Genomic DNA, 25,501 nt, shown 5'->3' on the forward strand with positions numbered 1-25,501 from the left:
ACTTCTACAGTCGGTTATTCCTGCCTATGACCATATGTATCGAAAGGAAAAAATATTTTGCAATGTTTTTGTACAGTATATCCTACAATACATATGCAATTTGGAATCGGGGCGGTTTGGAACAGTTTGTAATTTTTTAAATATAAAATCACATTAATACATTTTCAGATACAATACATTGCAGTTTTTTGCATTCTGTACATAAATACTCAAACATGCACGCATGTTTACACACACCATTGATAAAGATCCTGATTTTGCCCCTACTACGAACATCTATCTGTATGGCAAGAAATGGTTAACAGACCACCTCCTTAATTACTGTTTTGCTATGGCCATCTGTCTCCAGACTTAAACCAACTGAAAATGTGTGCTTTGAAGAGGGCAGTCCAAGTGCAGACAAAATATCTTAAAATACAGAACACAACTAATTTCATCAAAACAAAAAGAGGGTGCACAGACTACAGGCGTGCCAGTCACCTATCTTTTTGGAAAATAAAATATGTGTTAGAAAGCTTTCATTAATACAAAGCATTCTTCATTTTATAAGCATACAATATAGCTCATTACCTACCAAGGGTGGTCAAGGGCCCTGTATGTATATTGCTCTGGCATATGAATGGTTGCAATGTCTAAAGGGAATGCATAGACCATCCACATCCAGACCCGTTTGCAGAGAAGCAGATGTAGCGACAGGTGCTGCTGACAGTGCGCGTAAGAGAGCACACTTGGTTAAGGGTAATCAGCAGGGAGCAGAGTTGCTGTGAATGTGAAGCATTTGCATGGAAGACATGCAGGTGGGAAGAATCAACAAGACTGACCTCTGAGCTAGGTTAACCTCTGCCAGGTGTGTGAGCCAGTGTGTGAAAAGAGAACAGTGTTTTCTTTCTCTGGATGCAGACGTGTGTGAGAGTGAATGTGTGTTTGTACGCTGTGGAGCTTGTTGAACCCTGGCTCTGTGTGGCCTCTCATCTCGTAAAAATTCTTCCAGCAAGGAATTAAGTATGGTATGGCCCTGCGGAAGGTGTTTACACTAACCCTGTCCATGTCAATCCCCCTTCTAGCTACTGTCTGTGTGTGTGTGCTACTGTGCATCTCTCATTTGATATCTTACATTTGATACGTTATGTGCACATACACTCGGTTAGTTGTGAGTTGTGTAGTTTCTGTGATTATTTGCATGTGTTAACATAAATAATACAACTGTTGTTATCCTGTTTTATAGTGTACATGCTACATGTATGCAATTGCTGGATGGATATGCAGGAGTGCGTCTAACAGATTTAAAATCAAACAAGCTGAAAACAAATGTTTTACAAAGGTTAAATGTCAGGAGTGGGAGATACTTTCAACATCCCGGCAGATGCATCACTTTCTCCTTTGCCATCTCACAGAAACTCAATCAATCACAACCAGAATATTTTCCTATTTATTTTCAATGAAGGACTTTGAACCACACAGGCAAAAACAGTTTCATATCTGACTAAATGATTTTTATGCCTGCTTTCCTCTTCAGATTCACATCACCTTCTGTGTCTCCACAGAATAAAATACTCCATGTATATGGATTGGTATGGACCAGGTTATTGGAGCACTTACTGGGCCATTTATGTGTGTGTGCGTGAGTGCGTGTGTGTGCGTGCGTGTGTCTGTGTGTGTGCTGTGGATTTTGTCTGTGTGGGTCCAGCTCTATTTAGATGCATCAGTCTGGCTGACTCACCTACACAACCCAGGAAACACTTATAACCACAAGGGTAACAAGAAAACGTCTTCTTTGGGTGATTTTAAAGGGTAAAAAACACACTGCAAGGGCCATCTACTTCAAATGTCTCAGTAATCTTTGAGTTTAACCTGCAAGTATCTGTGCTTTATTTCTTTAACCATTCAGAGACACTACCACACAAAAGCTGACAGTGTTCATGAACTATCAGTGCTCTCCAAGTATGAGCATCTTCATTATCTAAGCACTCAATGCGATTAGGGATTACCATATTCCACGAGTACTAGAAAACCAGATTCTAGTATTCAATGGGGTCATTATATTTGCGATTTAAAAAAAGTACACTTGTGACTTCATAATAATTAGGTATATCAAATTGGCGTTAGTTCCATTTTAACTTATACAGTATTAATCGCTCAACTACATATTTTTGATACAATGATAAATACTTATATGAAATTAAATAACAAAATATAGATTTTATAGTAATAGAGATGAAGTTCTTGCTTGCTGACCTCATCACATTTTGATAAATTCTAAAATGGCGGAAGAGCTGTGGCAGGATCACTCCTGCGTGTATCCTTCCATCCCAATACTGCGATCACAGGGGGATCAGTAGCACATTTTCAAAGGCTCCCTCCTTCCTAAAAAGGTTTTAGTATGTGGAATATGAAGCTGAAAATCTCTGAACCAGACCCGGATATCCAACCCCCTTTTGATGTTGTCCCAAGTGTCTGTAATTAAGACAGAATAAGGCTGATAAACTATCCAGTGAGATTTCGTTTGCTATGATATCTGTGAACAAAGCCATTCTATTTCTCCTGAACAGGATCCCACTAACATCCTGTGGCCCCAGGCCTCTAGTTCAGGGTATAAGCAGCATTAGTGAAGGCAGGGAATGAGTACTATGTCCTTGACTGTCCTTATTCTGGTGCTGCGAGGTCAGGAATAGATGCACAGTCCTAAAGGTCACCCTTTCTTCTCGCTGCTCACCTGCCACGGGACACGTCTGTTACAACTGCGCTTTGTTCCGATGGCTGGGGGTGACAAGTCAGAAATAACCCCCGGAGCATTTTAAGACGTGCAGCGCTGCTTCACCTGTCTCCCTGGGGCAGGGGGCACGCCCACACGAGTCATCAGTCACCCCTGCCTCACATAGAGTCACAATGGGGGGTGAGGTCACTCAGCCACACTGCCGTGACATTGAGACCCCCTACGCTGCGCTGTCAGTGTGGGGGCTGGGGCGGCTGTGTGGGGGTGGGTGCGGCGGGGGAATGCTTCCCTCCGTGTGCGGGTCTGTAGCGGGGCGGCTGTGTGGGAGGTCTGAGAGGCGGGCCCGGGGAAGGCAGACCGTCACTGGGGGGCTGCAGGTTCTCCTCCTCCTGCACTGGAGGGTGTGTGTGATGCGTGTGTCGGTGTAGAGGGCTTCCGGCCTCCTCTGTGGGATGCGGTTTCTGCAGGGTGTGCGTGTGAAGTGGCTGCCCAGTCTCTGTGGGTGGCAGTGGCTGTGGACGTGGGGGTGGGGGCTCTAGGTGTGGAGGGGTGAACTCCTGGTGGGGGTACCAGTGGGAGGGGGAGCGAGTGGAGTTTCTCTGGGGGTCAGCGGGGCACCGGCCCCTCCTGTCCTGCCCCCGGAACCCCCTCAGCTTGGGGCTCCAGTGCTCCCTCCACGGCAGAGCCAGCGAGGAGCGGTCCGCCACCAGCCTGCTGTCCTCTGGGCCCCAGCTCTGCCCGTCCTCTCCTCCAATCAGCAGGAAGGTGCGCCCCACCTGCAGGGCGGGGCAGCCGCAGCCAAGGTCCCGGTCAGGCACCCACAGGGCCTGCTGCCCCCGCCGCACCCGGGACTCCCCGACGCGGAACACGGTCTGGACCCACACCGAGAACTGCCACCAGGGCCCCGAACGCTCCATTCCCCTCACCTGCACCTTCAGCACTGACAGACGAGACGGCACCGCGATGCTTTACTGCCCCCATAGGGCCATACATGTCAACCTCTTTCACAAAGCACAGCACAACCATGTCAATGGAGATCCATCCTAATAGTCTTAAACAGTATATGATTTACTGTACAATCTTTCCAGTGTTCTGCACATAATATACACCACGTACGCAATACATCTTTACCAAATACTTAGCTGGCAATGAGAGTGAGAGAGAATATGGAGGATTCATAGATGGTAAATGCAGATATTTTAAATCCTTGTTCTGGACTTCTGTGTCCAACAACACTCCTGGTGTGAGACTGTCACTCACCGTAGTCCTTCAAACAGTACGTTTCCAGGTTCATTTTCACTTTAACCTGGGACGGCTGGCAGTAGGAACTGCACTCCTCAGCTTAGAGAGGCAGATGAAAAGAGAGAGTAGTATAATAAGATTAAAATGGACAGCTGCACATGCCGAACACTCTAATTACAATATGGTCTGTCGCTGTTGTCACAGTGTCCTGTGGCTGCCCTCATGCTACTGACAGTTCCCACAAGGGGGCGACATATCCAAATCAGAGTGGACTAGACCACAGACAGAGAGCATTGGGATTTTGAAAGAGATGGATGCGACGCAGTACACACACAATCATATGTCTATAGTGTTTTTCCCTACATCTTCCAGATTTTTTTATTTTTTTTATTTTTTTTTCCAGTTAAAACTAATATAGACCAAGTGGACAATAAAGTTTAAATCAAAAAGCCACTCACCTATGCTGTACTGTGGCTGGTAAACAGGGGTTGTAGGGACTACCTCCTGGATTCCTATGTGGAAAACAAACACACAAACACAAAAACACACAACCCTGTGTATATGATAGCAAACACATGCACACATACTCAATAAGAAAGAGGAAATAAGTGCACATTAAATAAAGAGAGAATCCGTACTCCATACTCATGGTTTAACCCACTTCATACGGGGCCAATTACTATCTACTCAAAGCCGCAGTGGGGATGTGACAGTTGATCCCGTCCTGCTCCCAGCGGAAGCTCTCTGCTGCCCACAGAGCTGGAGCTTTGGCCCCGGGTGTCAGGGTATGCGTGTGTCGAATGAGAGAGAATGCGACTATGTGCGCTATGTGTCCACGAGGCATGCCTGTGTACAGGCCCGGTGTGTCTGTCTGGGCCTGTTTGTGCATGTGTGTGGTCCTCAGGGACAGGTCGGCCACCCAACGGCGCGCTGGCGGGGCGCGGTGCGGCGGGGACGTCTGTCTAACGTTACGCCCAGCGGATCCACCAGCGAACACGCCGCTGCCAGGACGTCTGTCTAACGTTACCCGGCCCCTGAGATCCACCGCCGCGCACACTGACCCTGGCCATGAAAGGCCTGGAGTCGGAGGCCACCCATATATTACCCAGGCATTTCCAGGGCCCAGCGCCTCTTCTCCCGCTCTGACACAACTGGGACAGTGACACCCAATCCTCCCGCACAGCTGACTGTGAGAGCACAGCTCCGATTGGGAGGGGGGGGGGGGGCACACGGGAGTGAGGATCCCCTCTGTACACTACTCACATTCTTACTGTACCCACATGGGCGTGCACTCAGGCGCTACAGGACAGCAATTGTGCACAAAAAATAACTGATAAATAATTTAAGGTAGGATATTAATGACTCTGATGAGCTGATGTTTGAAAAATAACTGTCTTTCAAAATTTTTAATGATATAAATGTTTGGAGCTACGCACAGGACTAGAGGATTTCGTTTCAAGTTTTGTTTGAAGATCCAGCCCGCCTTTACTAAGTCTATTAATAGGTAGAGAGATGAGTATGAAAACAAACAAGGTTTTCTTTCAGTGAGTCTTTTCGCTTGAAGAATTATGTGTCTGCCGCACTGACGGATGGGTTGATTACACCAACAGGTGCACCGCCACGTCGTGTCACCCGATTGGAGCTTAAGGAGTGTCGCCGCCCGACTCGTTTCCAGCTCGCCGTGATTAAAGCGAGGGACACACATGGATTAACGCTTACAGCTGGGGAGGCAGGTCGGGACGGCAGGAATAAATGCTGAAATCTGCCAGGCCTGATTTTAGATCTGGGACACCCACCGCTGGTCCCAGAGGGCTGCAGTAGAGCAGGTTTGCCGCTAAGACTCTCAAGACCGGCATAAGTCACTAAATCACTGCATAGATTAAAGCAGGACCACAAGCCCTCTAGGAATTTATATATTTGACATGGAATTAATAAGCAGTGTTTTCAAAACATGAAAATAATGTATTTGATGTACTGTTAACAGTGAACTACACGTTTCACAGACTGACATGCTAGTAATTAGGATGGTGGCCCTTTTAACAGCGGGGGAAAAAGCACAGCCTTCTCAGACTTACGGAGGCAGGGCCTGATTGGGGACCGCCCCTGCTGATACCCAGGGGCACAGCGGTTGCACCTCACCCCCGTCACCCCGTCCCGACACAGACACTGCCCTGACGTCTGGTTACACCACCTTCCCACAGCCCCCATGGGGTGACACTGACAGGCTGAGAGATGAAGGGTTTGAAGAAGTGAGAAAAAGATGGGTAGGGGGAAAGGGGGGGGGGCATGGAAGACAGAGAGGAAGAAGTAAGCACTTCTGTTTATACCACAGACAGTCGCTTAATAAAGCTCTGGCACTCCTACACTAACCTCAGTGAAATCGGTACAAATGTTTACCTCTCTAGGTCATAGCAGTCTTACCCTCAGGGAAGATACAGACCAGAAATAAACATTGCTCAATACCTCAGAACATACCATAACAAGTCTGAGGTCACTTCCACTGCAGACAATAGTGCCACTGTGTATCCAGGGGTGTCATAGTGGGGGGAATGGTGTACAATAAGTTTGCTTTGGTTTACAATTTTAAGGGGGCCCACAAAGGCTATATTTGCACAGGGCCCAGAATTTCATGCTACACCCCTGTCTGTATCTATATATTTATAATAGCACCACTTATGTGCAGTGCCTGGCAGGTAGACAGAATACAAAAAAAAGAAGAAGAATACGAAGACATCAAATATACAAACGCAGGCAGACACACACATTCACACAGACACACACTGACGTCGGCAGGCCTTGCGGTGGGTCATCGGCTTGCTGTGATCCCGGGTGTAGCCATTTTGACAGTACTGACAGTGACGCCCGGCGGTGTGGTGCCTACACTTCAGACACACCCCTCCACTGCGTCGCCCCGATTGCTGAAACACCTCCATACTGAACCTGCACTTCGAAGAGTGGCCACTACACTCACAGGCTGCAAGGGGAGCAAAGGGTAGAGCGAGATAAAAAAGCAGCATACTTTTTTTTTTTTTATTCTAGCCATTTGCTAAACTTAATACATCTACATAAACACTATATGTCTATCTATATCTGTCAGGATCAGGGATCAGGATGCAACATTAACATTCATTTTACATGCTAGCCTATACCTTCTGATATATACAGTGCAGTCCATAAGTATTTGATCAGTGTCATATTATTTGTTGTTTTGGCTCTGTACTCCAGTTCATTGAATTTGAAATTAAACAATGAATATGAGGATAAAGACTCTCCCTCCTATTTTATGGGACCAAAAGTATTTGGACAGTTGGCTTCTCAGCTATTTCTGATCAGTTAGGCGTATTCAATTGCTTACATAGTGCAGGTATAAGAATCAAGTCTGGAAAGTATCTAGACTTGATTCTAGGCTTTTCTTTGGAGACTGTCATTGGCATTTGTCAACATGAAGACCAGAGTTGTGCCAGTGACAGTGAAGGAAGCCATTAGGGGCTGAAAACTAAGAAGAAAAAACAGTCAGAGACATATGCCAAACAATAGCCTAACCGAAACAAACTGCTTGGAACATCGTTAAGATGGAAGCAAGTTTATGTTTGAGATCATTGCCTTGCTGTGGGATGAATCACCGCCCAATGAATTTGGAAGATAAGATGCTTCTGCACACTTCAGAACGAATTCTGCTGCTGCTGTCAGCAGTTATATTATCAATGAAGGCCAGTGGCCCAGCACCTGTGGCAGCCATACATGCCCAAACTATAACACCCCCAAGGCAGTTCCTTTTAGCCTCCACACTTTGCTCTTGCCATCATTCTGATACAAGTCAATCTTGGCCTCATCTGTCCACAAGACCTTTATCCAGAACTCTGCAGGCTTGTTTAGGTACTACTTAGCAATCTGTATCCTGTCCATCCTGTTTTTGCAGCTAGCTGATGGCTTACATTTTGCATTGTAGCCTCTGTACATGTTGATCTGTTTGTGAGGACTTCTGTAGTGACTGACACATCCACGCCTGCCTCCTTCAGATCTGTCAGTCAGGTGCGGGTTTTTATTTATTATGGCGAGAATTCTTCAGTCATCAACTGTAGAGGTATTCCTTGGCCTACCAGCTCCTTTGCAATTACTAAGCTCACCAGTGCTCTCTTTTTTCTTAATGATATTATAATCAGTTTATTTTGGCCTATATGTATGTCTGACTGTTTTTTTTCTTCTTATTTCTAAGCCTCATAATGGCTTCCTTGACTGTCATTGGAACAACTCTGGTCCTCGTGTCGACAAAAGCCAATAACAAAGTCGATCAGAGGCCTAGAATCAAGACTAGATTTTGAGAGCTTTCTTATATCTTCACTAAGGAAGCGATTGAACACACCTGACAAATCAGGAACTACTCAGAAACAAACTGTCCAATTACATTTGGTCCCCTGTAATTCCGACATGGATCACTCAATATGGATGCAAAAATCCTCAAAGGCGACATTGTGAACTTTAACCTATATATTTAACCATACCCATAGTTTCATTTCAAATCCAATGTGCAGAGCACAGATGAAAAATAACAAAATATACATTGTCCAAATACTTATGGACTGCACTGTATGTAGACATGCAAGGGACACAAAGAGAAAAAACCAGGCCAGGTTGGTCTCACGGATGCAGGGGTGCGGCTGGGTGGGTGTGGCGCGCTGCCAGGGTCGGTCGCAGTAGAAGGGCTGGCACACGTCACAGTCAGGGCCGGCGGTGTGGTGCTCACACTGGCATACAGCTCGCCCCTGGGCATCGCGCCGGCACCGGGAGGCATGCCCGTTACACTTACACCGCCCACCCACCTGCAGGTCTGAGAGCGAGAGGGGAGGGCTGGAGAACGGAGCGGAGAGAGAGGAGAAGGAGGAGAGGGAGGACGGAGGTCTCGGGGGTTGCTGAAGGCTCCTACTTCTCTGTCTCGACTGAGCCACCACACTCAGGCTGTTGTTCCTCCTTTTCCTCAATTCGCGGTCTCTGGAGCTCCTCACACCTCCCCCAACACTCCAGTCACAGACTCCGCCCACACACGTCCTCCTTTGGTATCCTCTCTTCCTGCCACGGTGCTTGCCTTCACCCCTCCGCTTTCCAGAGGAGGCTACACCCCTCTCCTGGGACGACTCCTCCTTCCTGGTGACATTGTTCCCATCTTCTGCTTGACCTGTCCTTTGTTTGTTACTCCTCTTCCAGGTTCTGTGCATGCTTTCCCTTCTATGCACCCCTTCCCCTCTCCTGTTTTCTCCTGTCTTTTTTACATGCGCGTCCTTTTCCCTAAATGATTTCCCCCTTGTCCTTATCTCAACTCCTTTCCTGCCATAGCCTGGTTCTACCAAGCCTGTCGTCGGTCTCCCCCAAGTCCGTTGGTCTCCTGCCCTGTCTGTGTGGATACTTCCTTCACCCGTAGACCCAGCCCTCCATCTCAAAGCGGTGCCCTCGCCCCTGCCCAACTCTTCCTGCAGCTGTTTGCTTTGGTGCCGGTGAAACACCACTTTGATGTCCGTGGCAGTCACCCAATCCTGAAGCACGGGGCTGTAGTCAAAGTCAGCGGAGGAGGGGCGGCCATCCAGAGTGGAGAAAGCGAGCACCAGCCCCCCTCTGTGCCTCTGCAGAGGCCGGGGATCTGAGCAGAGTGGTTCGGTTTCCTGGTGGCGAGACGGGGCTGAGGTGCGGGAGGGATGCCCAAACTTTACCGGGCAGTCTGCAGAGTAGAACTGCAGGGGGCGCCAGCTGCGCCCGTGATCCATGGACTTGAGGATGGAGATAGAGAGAGAGTCTGGCAGCTCCCCCTGCTGGCAGAACTGCAGGCTGATGTAGGTGACCTCAAAACGGCGGCCCAGGGGCACCGTTAAGGTCCAGTCTCCCCCAGTCCCCTCCCCGACCCAGCAGGTCAGGTTGTGGGGATTGTGGAGGTCTGTGAGAGCGCTGGCATTTTTCTCAATCCCACCCCAGGAATCACCGGCATGAACTGGAACACCATACGCAGCATTGATGAATTCTGACAGGCAGTGCCTGGGACGCCCGTCCAAGTGATAACAGGGGTCCTGAGAAGAAGTCCAGCGCAGAGGGGAGTGAGAAAGGGAAGAAGAAAGGAGCAAAGAAAGGATGAGGTATAAGAGGGAGAGTACAGGGACAGGGGGAAGGGAGCGGGGCAAGGACATCATGTCACCGAACCTGTATGGAGAAAAAGGAACCTTTTCAGAGGATGTGAAGGCCATTCCCTACTCCAAATGACAAATTGCAAAGTGATGAAAATTATAAGGAGCTACTTAATGGCAGTTTAAAGCCCATGTACAAGTGTAAGAGTGTAGTTTTTCTTTACCAGCCTATAACTATAACGGAAACTTAGGAGCTTACACAATAAGATCCACAATTTTTATATTTCCTCTTTACAACTGTAATATAACAAACACTAAGCCACCCACAACTCAGCTCCACCCACCAAACTTTTTACCACAACCGTCCTTCCTCAGGCTGCTTAAAAACATATTCATCTTTACGTTACAGGCTCATAAATAGCAAGCATCTGTAGGTAAGTGCACAAATGCAGAGGGGTAACAAAGGATGACAAAAACCATGCATAACAGCTGGCCCTAACACAAGCTGGGCCACATCCATCAAATTTATGGTTCCCTCCTCATATTATTCCACAGCCGTATGTAGTACACTGGAACGAGTCAGAGAAAGAGAGAGTGTGTGAGAGACAGAGAAAACTTGGGGGAGGGGAAGGAATGAAAGATTAAAGTCAGAGGCAGAAGGAGGGAGAGATTTATGGAGACAAAAGGCAAAATGTATAACCTTTATTCAGTTAGTAATGCAAAAAAGTGAAATGTGTCCAGTTTTTTTTTTTTCATTTTAATATTTTATAAACAAGGGCGGGCGTACATGTATTACACGCAGGAGATCACTTTTAAAGTGATACTCCATGAAAGACGTAGCATGTTTGCTTACCTCGAACATAGGCACTATTGGAGGGATTTTTTGTGACACTTGATTTTTCGGGAAAGATCTTGCGTATTTCCTCTTTGGTTCCACTGCCAAAATCATCACTGCAGATGACCAGTTATGGAGCCGGAGCCCGGAAAAGTTCCCAAATATCTTTCCTTTTAATGTTGAATCCTAGGCGGTCCACTTCTCTTCCTAGAATAATCCTTGTTAATCGATCCATCTGCTGATAATCCGCATAACCTTTTCTGTGATTACATAAATCAGATCTGACGGCTCTTCTTTTTTGCTAGGTTTCCATAACTTTTCCACGTATCCTTCCAGTGATCCAACTGTCTAGTACCTGTAGCAATGTATGGAATTCCCCATTAAAATTAGGCTTGTGCATTATTATTCATTTTTAATATTTTAGTGGAGTATCTCTTTAAAAATAATGAATTTACTACAACCAATAATAAAATGACCAACAGCACCTACAACTTGGGGGGTATTGAGAGCAGACTGCAATAAAGCAAGCAGAAATCATATAATGCTCCTCAAAACAAACAAGTTATAGACATGTGCACGGTAAAACTCTTAACACCCGCTCCAGCATACTCGCTTCATGTATCTCTCTCACTTGCTCCCTCTCCCTCCCTTCCTATCTCACTCTGTATACTTCACTCACTCTCCCCCTCTCTTTCTTCTCTCGTTCTATCTGTCACCTGCCCCCTTCTTTCTGGGAATGTTCCTAACTGCCGAAGATTGATGGTGTCCTAACGAGCGTTTGACACTGACAGCACAGTCAGCAGGGATGTATAAACCAACCCTGTTGGAGAGGAGGGTGTTGGAAGGGTTGCAGGGATAGTCACTGTGCTCAATTAGACCAGCGCCTGAAACATGAGGCTCTCCTCAGGGCCTTTGGGGCTGGGGGTTGGGGGCTATCTCCATAACCCCCCCCCCCACCATGGAGGCTACAGCCTGGCCAGGCAGACTTGTTTTGGTGTCACTAGTGGAAACACCACGAATCACGGCTGAAGTGATGAAGGGCAGGACGGGCCCTATCCCGACAGCCCGCATTCCCGCAGTCTGGTGCAGTTCCCCGTCAATTCAGACACGTCGTGACATGCCCCAGGGGAACCCGATTCACCTCGCTAAAAAACGATGCTCATTAATTGATTGACTGATTAATTGAATATAGAATTTCAAAGGGGGTCGGTTTACAGGTCCCCTTTCAGACGAACGCAGGGGGTAGTGATATTCAGGGCTGACAGCCCCCAGGAGGGATTAGAAATTCTCTGCCCATGATTTGCACTTGTCTCAGTTCCCACTACTCCAATTGCATATTACAGGACTAATTAAACATAGCCTATTACAGTCTCCTGATGGATTGATGCTTTTCATAGAGATTAGTGTCATAACCTTCCCGCGGGCAAAATACAAGCTCATTTGCCACCGAGTTTGTCATTTCCGGATCTTGAATGCACTTGGCGGATATGGTTTCAAGGTTTTATCCAAATCTTTGATCTGGTTTCTATAAATGGGCATTGTATGTATGTGTGCGTGCATATATGCGATTGTGTGCAGGAGGGGGAAATGGTTGCCCCCTACTAAATTACATTCGATTTGTTTCTGAGGAGGAAACATCATGGCAAACCTACATTACTAAAACTAAACCACTAAAAATATATAAATGTGGTGTTCAGAGGATGCACACTTGTTTCCCAAGGAAACGTGTTAAACCTTTAATAGTTCATTTTTGTGTATGTGCACATTCTACGCTGGGTCCATGTTATTTTTCTCAGACCAGGTTGATTGCAGCAGAGCCTTTGCAGACTGCCATTTTGTTCACAACCGAGACCACAATTGCATCATTTTGGCCCCAGTTGTCATTACTTCTTGATGTACGAACCAGCCTCTAGCCTGAATTGCTGCAGAAAACAACAAGCTTTATAAAAGGATACTGACTGCATTGACTGCAGTGTTTGAGTGCCAATATTTAGTTTTTGCCCTAGTACCCTTCCCCACCAATGTATAACAACTAGTCTAGTACAGCAGTATGTCAAACACAGAGAGGAAAAGAATATAGAAAAGGTAAAAATATAAAATGTTATTGTTCCACAATATAAAAACATACACATACACACAGCCGATGGTAGGCACTAAGTCAAAGAAACAATTAAACATTACCAGTTTGTCTCAATAAGCTGGATACAGTTGATAAAATTTTTTTACATAATGTGAAATAATGGAAAATATGAAACCTGCACACAATGATACGGCTCCCACCATTATTATCACCACCGTTATCACCATATACTCCTTCAGGTAAAATAGGATTCGCGTTTAGAGCGGACAAAGATGCAAAACAGAAAACATTGCCAAAATACACTCAGTGACCACTTCATTAGGTAGACTCATTAATGCAAATATCTAAATCAGCCAATCATATGGCAGCAACTCAATGAGTAAAAACATACAGACTAAACATCAGAATGGGGGTGAAATGTCATCTTGTCACTTTGACCATATTGTTTTGCTGCCAGACAGGGTGATTTGACTATGTCAGAAACTGTGGATCTCACAGACAACAGTCTCTAGAGTTTACAGAAAATGGTGCAAGAGGAAAATAAATAAAAAATCATCCAGTGATCGGCGTTTCCGTGGATGAAAAAGCCTGGTTAATGAGAAAGGTCAGAGGAGAATGGCCAGACTGGTTTGAGCTGAAAGGAAGGAGACAGTAACTCAAATAACTACGCGTCACAACAGTGGTATGCAGAACAGCATCTCTGAATACACAACATGTCAAACCTTGGATGGTGGATGGGCTACAGCAGCAGAAGATAAGTCCAAAAAATAAGTCCAAAAAATAACTAATAAATACCTATTAAGTGGTCAGTGACTGAGCGCAAGTCTGAGTGTATGAAATGGCAATACTGAGCGCATAGCCTCTATGTATTAATTGTTCCACAATATGATTAAATAAATGACCTCCTTAGTGAGATACATGGATAATGTTTCAGTTCTCCGTCGGAAGGGCCACCTGCCTTGAGTGCAGTGGGATTGGCCAAAAAATATGATAGTGCGAATTGGGAGAAAAGTCATTTTAAAATATTTAAAATGGTCATGAGCTAGAAGCTCCAGGTGGGCATCCTGCTTTGAGGAGGAGTGGATGCTACATTAGCAGCGGGTTCGGTACCTGCCAGCTTGCTCCGTTCCACCCAGTGGTCTAAATCCCAGTGTTTGGCCAATCTTAAAGAGCAGATGAGCAGGATTTGGCTTGTCTTACACATTTTAACATTCCTCGTCATGGCAACACACAGCTTTACTTTTGCAACAGGCCGAGCATGGATGTGATAGATGGCCGGGACCTCAAGCAAATGAACAACATGCTTACCGACAATGTAACTACTATGAGATGTTCTTTAAAAATCTGTTTACTATATTATTATTCATACTGGCCGTCCTAATTATTAAAAATGAATTGCGCACACGGAATACACTGTTGCGTAATTACTAGGTCCACAGATTTGTCGATACACACCGATGGCTTATTTAAAAAATATTGAGGATATTGTAAATGTCAATCTTGATTACATAAAAGCGTACGCCAACATTAACATTCCCGTTAAGTGTGGAACTGTCTCAACATCCTGGACCGCATTGGAAATAAATATGTCCAATACTTTAAAGCGTTATCGTCAGGAAAGACACTGTACATTTTAAAGTTCTATTTTAACATCTTTCCTCAATAAACGAAATATTTCTACTTCAATAAGTGCATCACACGTTGAAGTTTCCTGGACCCTAGGTGTAATAATCTAATTTTAGTGGGTCGTCAGGGAGGTACACTGACAGGCCTTAGAAAATGGATTATCACTGGTCGTATCTTTAGCAAAGGGCCCTGTCTTTTAGGTTCACACCTCTCCAACAGCCGCGCCACGTCATGGGAATCTTGCAGTCGGGACATGAGAAATAAATAGTGATTCCGGGTAGTTACAAAATGCAAAAGGCCTACCTTAACAGATCAAAAGTACGAGTGATGGATTTTTGTTTTAGATGTATGCATTTATTTTAGCAAATGCCAAAGCACATGTCAGTAACCGAAGTGAACCTTGCTACAACCTCTCGTGCACATTGACAGTCGGCTATGTTTCCCATGCAGACAAATGCAAACATTAAATAAACGCGTTTAAAAAAACAAGCAACTCCAGTTATATTCGTAAATCAAACTGGTTTCAAACAAATTAATTCGCTGTTCTATAAGCCTGAAATTGGCTGAATAATAAACAAATTAGCTAAATACGCCTACGCGTTATTTTAGCACCTTATGATATTGTCTAAAGGTTATTAAAATAAATAAATTCAAATAAATAAAAAATACAATTATGTGTCATGTGATTATATTTACGGACAAATATATTTTCTACCAAAACAATATCTTTATCATCCCTTCATGATTCATTTTTTGCATCACGCAAAGTAATACAATGTGTATCTATCAAACTAAGGACACATAACCAAAAACATCATGAAAGTCTGTCCTAGCCTCCACATTGAGTAAGAAGCGTTTTATCAAATATATTGTATACACACAACACACACGCGCGCGCGCGCCGTATATCCATACGCAAATATATACCCTACATAATACTTAAATGGGCAGTTTAGCATATATTTCACAGAACATGCACAAAAAATTTAAAATAACCGTCAATTGGACATGTGTTTGTGGTGGATTGTGAGATGGAGATTTTAGTAATGAACAGAAAGTTACTATGCGACACCACCCGAGAGCGGTAACTTAGGCCTCTGCACAATTCTATAAACTACATTGACAGCCAACATATACTTCCTTTATTGGAAATCAATTATGAAATTATATAACATTGTATGACTTTCCTTTGGAAAATAAAATGCAATTATGAAAAACGTCTGAATTAAGTAACACTTAATGAACAAAATATAGTTTCAAGTAGTAGACACGTGTAAAAACAGGAGGTTATAGTCAGAGAAAAATTACTGAAACTCTGAAAGTACTGAAAGTTAAAGCCCATGTATATTTTGTAAATGTTATTTAAACTGCCTGTACTCTTATGATTACATTGCATTACATGAACAGGCGATATGCAACGATTATTAATTTGGGATTAAAAACGGTATGTGGAAGATATTACTGTGTGCAGCAACATTGGTCTCCAATGTTTGATAAACTACACTTTTATAAATCTGCCACTGCAGCCTATGGAAGTGGTGGCCAAGGTTGATTTAACGCATTCACCACAACCCAGCAATAGGCCGATAACAAACTTGAAAGGTATGATCAGTAGCCTACTATACACCAGACTGATTTGAAAAGTAATGTTTGTGAACGGATTTAATTATAAATATAAATTAGTGCCTTACCCATATTCCGTAGTCTAATCCTTAAATAAAACCTATGGTTTTAGAACAGAAATGGCCTAATTTAAGAATCAATAGCCCTAAAGTTAAACACACACACTGTGCAAATTTAATTGAATTACTTGACACTGCAATTACAATGCTCCTGGGGGTAGTGAGGAAGTAGAGCTTGTACTTGTAATTAACCTTTGGCTTTGTTAAATCGGCAAATTAACAGATAATTTATAGTGCTTTAGAAGCAGTGTTTTGGTTAATGAAATACTTATTTGCCTCACATATAGTAATGTGTTGCCAAGAGTAAACTACAAACGTAATTATATTCACTCCATATACGTAGGCCATTCCTTTAGTTACACGGAAAATGTTTTAATCTATGAGGGGAAAACACTTCCAGAAACCAGTCAATGCATTTGCGCATCCAATAAGTTCTCTATGACTATATTAATTAAAAACAATATCGGTGAAACACAAGACGAGGGAAAAATCAATTACATAAGCAAGATAATAGCACATATGGCATATAAGAACCCACATAATTGATATGACCCAACTAGTCGTTCAAAAGAAACCACGGATTCCCCAAAGTATGTTTTATGTGCATTATAGAACAGTCCACAGACTAACAACCTAAATTAAAAATTTTGTAATAGTTCAGTATAAAAGAAAATTAACACCCAGTGCATATTTCATATTCAACTCTAACCACGCAACCTGCAAAAGGTTTCTTTAAAAAAACAAAAGGACTGTTATAATCAAAAATGACAATTATATGCTTAGAGAAATAGGGTATATTTTACAAGCTTTTTCAAAAAATGTTAAATGTACTGTGGATTGTAAATGGTCCAAATTAGGCTTATTGGCAAATTTCGTTAAAGTCAGTGTTTTTTTGTTTTTTTTTCAATATATATTAGGTTACCTTTAAACAAAGAAACAATTTATCTATAGGAATTCTTACCATTTTAAATAAGCTGCTGGACTAAATGGCAAACCCCGAGAAAAATATAATTGTATAATGTTGTAATAATGTTGTATGCTATTAGATAGTGTACTCTGTCCGTGTTGTTGTTTGAACGAAATAAGCACCGCAGCCTACTGAATACACTTGATCAGAAATGACAAAGATATAGACCAACCAGATTGTTATACGCACCATAGCAAAAGTAGGAAAAAGTACACATTTTCGTAGTAAGCGAATACAGAATTCAGTAAAACTTTTTTTTTTTTTTTTAAACCTTGTCTCATGAATTAACAGTGTGGACAGTTGGTTTGCCAAACTATACTTTAATGGCATACTGAACTGTATATATATATATATATATATATATATATATATATATATATATATATATATATATATATATATAATTTTATGTAGTGCGTTAAATGTACATTGAGATTTACAACGGTATTCTGTTAATGAGGACGCCCAATTTTGGAACAAGTTCCTTCATTAAGGCCTGAGCTGTTTTGGAATCAAGCTGAAACAAAACAAACAGCAAAACACCTTAAACTACATAAATAATATTTTATACTACAGATAAGAATATATTTCAGTGTGGTCAAGTTATTTTAACTGCAATGTCAGAAAGGTAGAGATGAATGTTCCGCACAAATTGAAACATGAATACGATAAATCAAGTTCTGAGTTTGAGCTGTTTTGAGTTCAAAGTATCAAAATCTATTTTGCACCCACGGTGTGTATTCGTCTACCCAGTACTTAACTCCGGAGTAAATACATAACGCTTGTAGCGCGAACTTTGGCACCATCACCGGGTCTAACTAATCAACTTGTCAATGCCTGGTCCTTAGATTCTAAATTTAAAACGCTATCTCTCCATTTTTTTCTTGCGTACCATGAACACAGACATGAGAAGCTAGAGCGAAAGAGAAAAACAAAGAGATAATTTAGTTTTGCACTAACCATGTGCGTCTCAATGCGTGATCACCATTTGTCCACGTCTCGTGCGTTCTTGGGGAGTAACAAGTGGACGGTCATCAAGTCGCACTGTACGCACTGGAGAACTGATCCTTCTCGGCTCTGCCGCCGCGGCAGGGGGCGTCCAGTTCTGACGTCAGGAGGCTCACATCTGCACCGAGACCTTAGTGGAAATCCCGCTGTTTGAATTTCGTTATGTAGCCTACTGGCGGGCAATTTGAAGACCGATGAGTACAGTACTTTGAGCTGTACCATGGGTTGAACTAGGTAGTTGATCATTTTCCGCGGAAAGCGCACTGCATAAAGAAATACCCTCGTTGTGACGACAGTAATGGCTTTGAGGATCATTCCCAAGAGCGCCAGAGACAAAATAGATGAACTACAGCTGATCCAGATGGAAATCGTGAAACAGGAGGGAAAATGAGTTTAAGTTCAAGGAAACGGAACAAGTGATTTGAGGAAAGAGAATGCGAAAACGTTCCCAGAGAAGCCTATAAAGCTGATTGATGACTTCCCTTGAGGAGCCTAGTGTTCCCCAGGTGTGTGCGTAAATGCTCAGTCCAGCTCCAAGGATAATCGCAGAGCACTTGGACCGGTTATGAAAAGACTCTTGGAAGACAGACAAGTGTAACAAAATGAACTGGGAAGGATATGACACGTGTGCATCACACTTGACGTTTTGCCAAACATTCTAGCATGTGAAACAGCGTTATATACAGCTTTTGGGTGGGTTGAGGGAAGTTTCATTGCAACTCAATGATTTAATATTGTCAAGGGGATACGATAACGCAAAACAGTTATATTTTACTTATAATGTTGCACAAAACACTTACACATGCGATGCAAATTATTCGTTGAATAAAATTGCATTGTTAAAACCATCCTAATATTTTATACGAATAAACATAATAGAAGAGCAAGTGCCGCAGCGGAGAGCAATTGCGTTGTGGATTAAGGTTAAAAATGCGCGTGTGAAAGGGAGACAAAAATTAGTGCACAGTACAACTTTCAGGTCACAGGCATTGTCGACCAGCGCAGGTAACGCAAGACTTTAGGTAAAATAGCCGACAGATCCTGAAAGCTTTGTAACGTTTGTTGTATTGAAATTAAAAATAAATCAAAGTAAACAAAAACAACATATACTTGCTCACAAGTTTGCAAGCCCTTGATTTGATGTCTGAAAGGCACCATTTCCCAAATAAGATGGTCACATTGTTATTGGAAAGGTTTATAAACTTGGGAATGGGGCTTGGAGGCTAAATAAGTTCAGTCCGTACAAGCGGATTAATTAAAACAGTTGGTTAAGTCAAGTGCCTGGAACAAAGGCCTGCAGATGCTGCAGCCCCTTTGGGAGCAGAGTCGAGCCATGAGGAAGAGCTTACAGCATTTTCAATTCAGCGCCAAGCAAAACAGCAAGGAAATCACTAGAACTAAATTGCCCTAATCAAGGATGCAGCAGAATGAATACCAGTATACTGTAGGCTTACGTGTACTGGACCAGAACAAAGACAATTAAGCCACAGATTAGTAAGAATCTGCTGTTTTATTTCAAGTCATGAGCCTTACAAATTACAGTCATTTTTTAACAAAGCTCTTGATCGCCACACAGAAACCATGATAGCACAGGCAATGATTACAGTCAATACAGCCAGTGCTAGCAAGTTATAGTTGAAAGACTGGTGATCTGTGGACACAGGAGGAAAGTATCAGCATGAAGAAAAGTACAGTATTTCACAACAGTTAGTCTCACCTGCACTGTGAGATTCCCTGAAGTCTGGCACTGTAAGGTTTGGGTCAGTAAGCTTCATTTTGCTAATGGAAACCTCTGCCTTTTCCATAGAGTCCTGCACTATGGTATCACCTTTTCCTTAAAAAACACCAACAAGAAACATACTCTTAAAATATATTTTTGCCACACAACAGAGGCAAGTATGTGCAGTTAAGCAATACATGAAATGGAGGTGGAGAGTAAAAACAGTTTCCTAGATTACTAACCTTCATTATTAGAACTGTTCTGAGTCTGGTTTGAAGTTGAGAATTCTGTGCCAGTGAGGGTCACTTCCCGACTGGAAACAACCACAGTTTGCATGGAGGGGGCCTTCTGTGCTTCAGAAACATGTCTTCCTTGAATTTACAATAGAGACAGATCACATCAGTGACACACTCCAAAAGTCTAAAGGTGTAACTGCATTTAAATGTTAAACTGCCACCAACTTTGCCTGTTGCACCTCTCTTCAATGCTTTTCAAAGCAGAATAGCGGCAAACTGCAGCACTACAGTGGATGAACACCTGACAACAGGACAGAGATAGTTCAAACTGAGCTTTTAGCACACTTAAAGCAGAATGTACAATCAAAATACAATCCAAATAATATGCATACTCTCTCTTTGAGGTGAATCAGGTGGCCAGCATCCACAAATGCTAACATGTGGACAATGAACCGTTTGTAGTGGGTTTGGTATGGGAGTCCAGAGGAACCGTCGACAGGCACCAATGTCGTCATAAGATTATCGTCTTTGTATGGACACCTGCAGGAAGAAACCTGGAGTGAGTATGGACACCCTAAACTGTAAAGTAAGCATATTCTGGTAGTTACCCATTAACCAGAAGGGTCCACTGCAGTGCACTGTCAGGGCTGGGGGTGGAAGTTGCCCAGCAGTCTCCCAGTGACAGTGCAATGTTGGGATCTGTCCTCTCCAAAACACGTACTTCCACAAACACTGGCTGCCGCAGGATTTTGGTAACAAGGTAGTCCATCTCACCATAGTAGGAGTCATACTCAGAATCTAGAAATATAAAGGAATATTTCCAACAAATTATCAGGTTTGAAACCTGGGTCAAATATCGAATTGTTTTGAATTATTGTTTTGAATAAGTTTCTCTGCTTTACTACGCTTGTCTGGTATTGGAACCTATGAAATACTCTCAAAGTGCAAACCCCAACATATGGTCCTCTTGGATGACTCAATTGCACCAGCCAAGATCAATCAAGCACAGAAAAGTATTTGAATCCAAAATAATTATGCATTTGCCCCAGGGTTCACCTCATTCCATTCATTTTTCATTTCCATTACCTCTTGCCAACCTGAGTTCTACACGAAGAGGTCCAGGAGCCATTACAGGGAGAGGTGGGGCAACTGTGCCAACTTCAGCCACCAGTGGAACAATGTCACTGCCCAAACACCAGCACTGAAAGAGAAGTCTAGGTGGAGAGATTGCAGAGTGGTAACTTTGTTGTTGTGAGAAACGTGTGTTCAACCAATGGCCAATGCTCAATTTCCAATTCAACCAACATGTCCAAAAACTGGTTAGCCATATCAGATAGACAGGATTTGTTGAGTTTACATGGTTCATGTTTACTGGCCAGAGTGTACGATTATGAGTGTCATAATTGAAACATTTACACATCAATGACCCCTGCTGGTCAAAGGGGTGCTCATACTGTAAGTTTTCTGATAAGCCGCACATGATATGACTTCCTCTGACCCATATCTTTTTGAGCCTGGCTTGTAAGCGATGTGATAAAAAGTGATAGCTGACATCACATACTGTGGAGCAGAGCACAAGCTTGGCTGTGCTCTCCCAAATTTTTGCAAATGAGTTTGCAATGAGTAATGCAGTATGAACATCATTAGACCTCTAAATGGTATAACGTTAAACGACACATTTCTTTAAATTTTAAAGAAAGATTTCTTTTTATTGACATATTTTTACAGTTTTAAAATAATAAAAAGGAAAAAGGCCCTGCGCAAACATTTGGGAACCCTGTCAGTTAGTACTTTGTAACTCCTCCTCGGGCAACAATAAGAGATTGTAAACACTTCCTGTAGCCAGCTAAGAGTCTTTCAAGTCTCATTATTTGGAATTTTCCCCCATTCTTCCTGGCAGAACACCTCTAGCTCAGAAATATTATTCCACCTCCCTGCATATATGGAATGTTTCAGCTCTCGCTACAGATTTTCAATATTATTCTGAATCTTTCCTGGAGTTATTTCATCGTTGACTTTGAGGAATGCTTTGGATCATTGTCTTGCTGGAATGCCCAACCTCTCTTCAACATCAATGTCTGGACTGACCATTGAACATTAGCCTCTAGAATTTGATATTTGGAGGAATCCATTCTTCCTTCCACTCACACAATATTTCCTGTGCCCACAGCTGCCACACAACCCCAAAGCATAATGGATCCACCTCCATGCTTCACAGTTGGCAAGGTGTTCTCTATAAAGGCTTCACCCTTTTTTCTCCAAACATACCTTCTTTGGCCAAAAAGTTACATTTTGGTTTTGTCAGTCCAAAGCACATTGTTCCAAAAGGCTTCAAGCTTCTCTTTTGCATACTTCAGACACTTAAATGGTTCCCAAACTTTTGCAATTTTCCTCTTTAGTAAAAGTAAAAAATAAAAAGCAATGTTGCTTTAAAATTTGCAGAAAGGTCTCATGTGTAACTCTATACCATTTAGAGTTCAGGTTTGCTTTTGATCACATACAGATTTATCGTAACAGACATTTAAACCCAAATTTTTGCACCCCACTATATTAATGCACCTGCTTAATATAGTTAAACTGAGTGTGGTGCAGCAAATTGCATCACTATAATGATTAAATAAGTAGGAGAAAAATGACTCTCACTTGTAGGCACTGTCCCTGGTGATTGAGCCAGAAGGTCCAGGCACCATGTCATACGTGGAGGACATCACATTTTCATACACTACATAGCCCTCTTCAGCCTATGCAAGAAAATAACACATTGGAGAACTAGCAGTCCACTGTACAGGTAGATGTAATCCAGACCCATGGCCCCCACCCACCTTCAGTCTAGTGCCACAGGCAGTGACTGGGAACTGGAATATGGCAAAGGCAGGAGTGGTGCTGACGGGGCTGCAGGGTGAATCACTGCCCCCCAGCAGACTGACAGAGGAAAGGGCAAGCTGAGGTATGGTGACATCTCTGGTCACCACAACCACAAATTCACCATCCCTGGTGCACTGGACAGTCACTAACAAGAGAGAAATGCTTCGTAATCAACATAGCTGCCATTTTATGCAAGTATAATGTGAGACTTGTAAAAGTAGAGAAGCTCAATGTCAGTTAACCACTCTAAGAATGGAGCATTCGTCATCTCATCACCTCAGGCTTATTTTTCAACATGGTATACATTACATGGTACAATTTAAGATGAAGGATTTTTCCACAGCAGCATTTAATATTTACATTCTGTTGCAATCCAATACACTTGCCTGTATTCCCATAATAGCACTGCTGTTCTTCAAAGCAACAGCTCTTAGCTTCACAATCAGCTCGGGTGACGTCAGAGTTACCGCACTGTAACTTTTCGTTTTGACTAATGTCGCATTGATCAGCCAGAGACAAGGAAACCCCAAACACAAATATCAAGCGGACAACGTAAAATAAAGACTGTAGACTTATGCAGTGGTTCCCATGCTCCATGATCAAACTCGGCAAAGCTTTCTCCCCCAAATCCAGACTAGTCGTTGTCAAGGCAAGTTTCCTCTGATCTAATTGCCTCAGCTGAGTAACCAGAAGTTAAATAATTCCTCACGTGGACTGGAGTGCATGGGTTTGTCCATACCGCAGTCTCTCAGCAGAAGAAACTGAAATGTAATTTGAACAAATTCATTGTAAACCAATATTGTATTGGTTTGATTTTCGGAGAGCATAGAGGCTATACGGATTTAAGACGCGAATAGGCTATAGCCTACGTAAACGTTTTTGGTGCCAGCATAAGAAATTTATAATCCCGCGTTAATTAAAATTTTCTCGATCCAGCTTCGTAAAATTCCCGATATAAAATTATATGATGGGCTGCTGATGGTATAGCTACTTTATTGTAAAGTATGTATCTATGACATACGAGAGCATATGCAGTGTCGAAGAGTTCCAGCCCTCCGCAAATTCAGTGTTAATGACAAACATGTTATTTTTGAGTAGTTGAAAGAAGGCATAGGCCTACATATAAAAGTGTCATAGCATTTGCTAATTTAGTATTGTTTAGTATATGTTATATGTTCATGATGACCTAATAATGATTGTATAATCTGAGGTATAGAGCTTAGAGGTGACATTTTCCATAAACACAACATTCTAAATGGACCCCTGTTTTTGGTAAAATCACAAAATTCCTTATCTTCAGAAGAAAATTATCAAGAGACTTTAAATCAAGGCTTCCTAACCCCCTTCAGGTGGCAGAGCTCCCTGTGTGTGCAGGTTTTAATTCCAAAGGAAGTTGTAATTACCCAAGTGAAATGAGCTGTTAACTCAGCTGGAGTTTGACAAATGTACAAATGTTTACAAAAGAAACCAGATTTATGCAATTGACTAGAACAGCAGAAAAAGAGAACCACCAACTGCAGTAATTGTGCAAAAACAACCCTACATTAATCAAGTTGTGTGTTAAGGTGACATGCTGCACAGATGCAGAACTTTAAATCTGGATGGCTCATTCACTATACTATAGGCTACAATCCAATCATTTCCCCAAGATATTCCAATACATAAATAACACTCTAAAGTACAATCACATGGCATTATGGACACAAATGAAACAGTGATTTTTCTATTTTCTGACCTACGTATTCTTCCATTTTTTCCTTTTGTTTGAAAAATGATTAGGATATGATGGGAGAAAAAATAAGGAATAACACAAAAAGAGTCGGTGACTGTACCACAATTAGCTATTGGTCCCTAGGTGCAAGTGGACCATTATTTAATGCCTACAAAAACAAACTACAAGCATTATGATCTTCCCAGGTAGCATGCCCATCTAAAGTACTACTCCATACTCCAGCGATGGGCCCCACAGTCCAGAATCAATTTCTGACAATAACAGTGATTCCAAGTTGACCACAGTCACCAAAGGAGGTGTGTCAGTAGTTGGCCCCATATCTCACTTTCTTTCATATTCACTGATTTTTTCACTGATGAATTTCTACTGCTCAAGGAGGTTTTGAAAAGAAAAGTTGGTGAATCATGAATGGTGAATCAGTGATCATGATTATCAACTTCCATGGTGGACAATCTAACATGTTTACAGGACATTCAAAACTTAGTTTTTTTTATTGTTTTGGTGATTTTTACATTTTTGAATAACCCCCACAAACATCACGTTTTGAAGGAGGAACTATGAAGGAGTATTTTCTTTCTCTAATTTCTTACCTTTTTTTTTTTTTACCTTCAACTGCTGTGAATTGGACTTGAGTGGGTGATACACACGGAGGCCACATAATTGTATTAAATGCATGCTATTAATCAAG

At 42.7% G+C, this 25,501-nt stretch overlaps 2 protein-coding genes across 2 annotated transcripts; both read right to left on the reverse strand.

Moving 5' to 3' along the window:
• Positions 1-2,133: 2,133 nt before the first annotated feature.
• On the reverse strand, positions 2,134-18,316 carry ntn5 (netrin 5). The gene is made up of 8 exons (XM_061235757.1): positions 18,213-18,316; positions 10,916-11,252; positions 8,598-10,138; positions 6,741-6,929; positions 6,031-6,180; positions 4,414-4,467; positions 3,974-4,054; positions 2,134-3,653 (listed from the first exon to the last, which is right to left on the reverse strand). Exons 3-8 carry the CDS (start codon positions 10,126-10,128, stop codon positions 2,947-2,949), a joined length of 2,712 nt encoding a protein of 903 aa, XP_061091741.1. The 5' UTR covers positions 10,129-10,138; positions 10,916-11,252; positions 18,213-18,316; the 3' UTR covers positions 2,134-2,946.
• A 1,473-nt stretch (positions 18,317-19,789) lies between these two features.
• Positions 19,790-23,738, reverse strand: LOC133123428 (zona pellucida sperm-binding protein 4-like). Its single transcript, XM_061233891.1, has 10 exons — positions 23,468-23,738; positions 23,039-23,226; positions 22,860-22,957; positions 21,303-21,430; positions 20,825-21,014; positions 20,609-20,756; positions 20,442-20,517; positions 20,223-20,351; positions 19,978-20,094; positions 19,790-19,911 (listed from the first exon to the last, which is right to left on the reverse strand). The coding sequence occupies exons 1-10, from the start codon at positions 23,676-23,678 to the stop codon at positions 19,790-19,792; spliced, it is 1,407 nt and encodes a 468-aa protein (XP_061089875.1). The 5' UTR covers positions 23,679-23,738.
• Positions 23,739-25,501: the final 1,763 nt, after the last annotated feature.

The sequence above is a fragment of the Conger conger genome, chromosome 3 (assembly GCF_963514075.1).
Source record: "Conger conger chromosome 3, fConCon1.1, whole genome shotgun sequence".
NCBI classification, from domain to species: domain Eukaryota; kingdom Metazoa; phylum Chordata; class Actinopteri; order Anguilliformes; family Congridae; genus Conger; species Conger conger.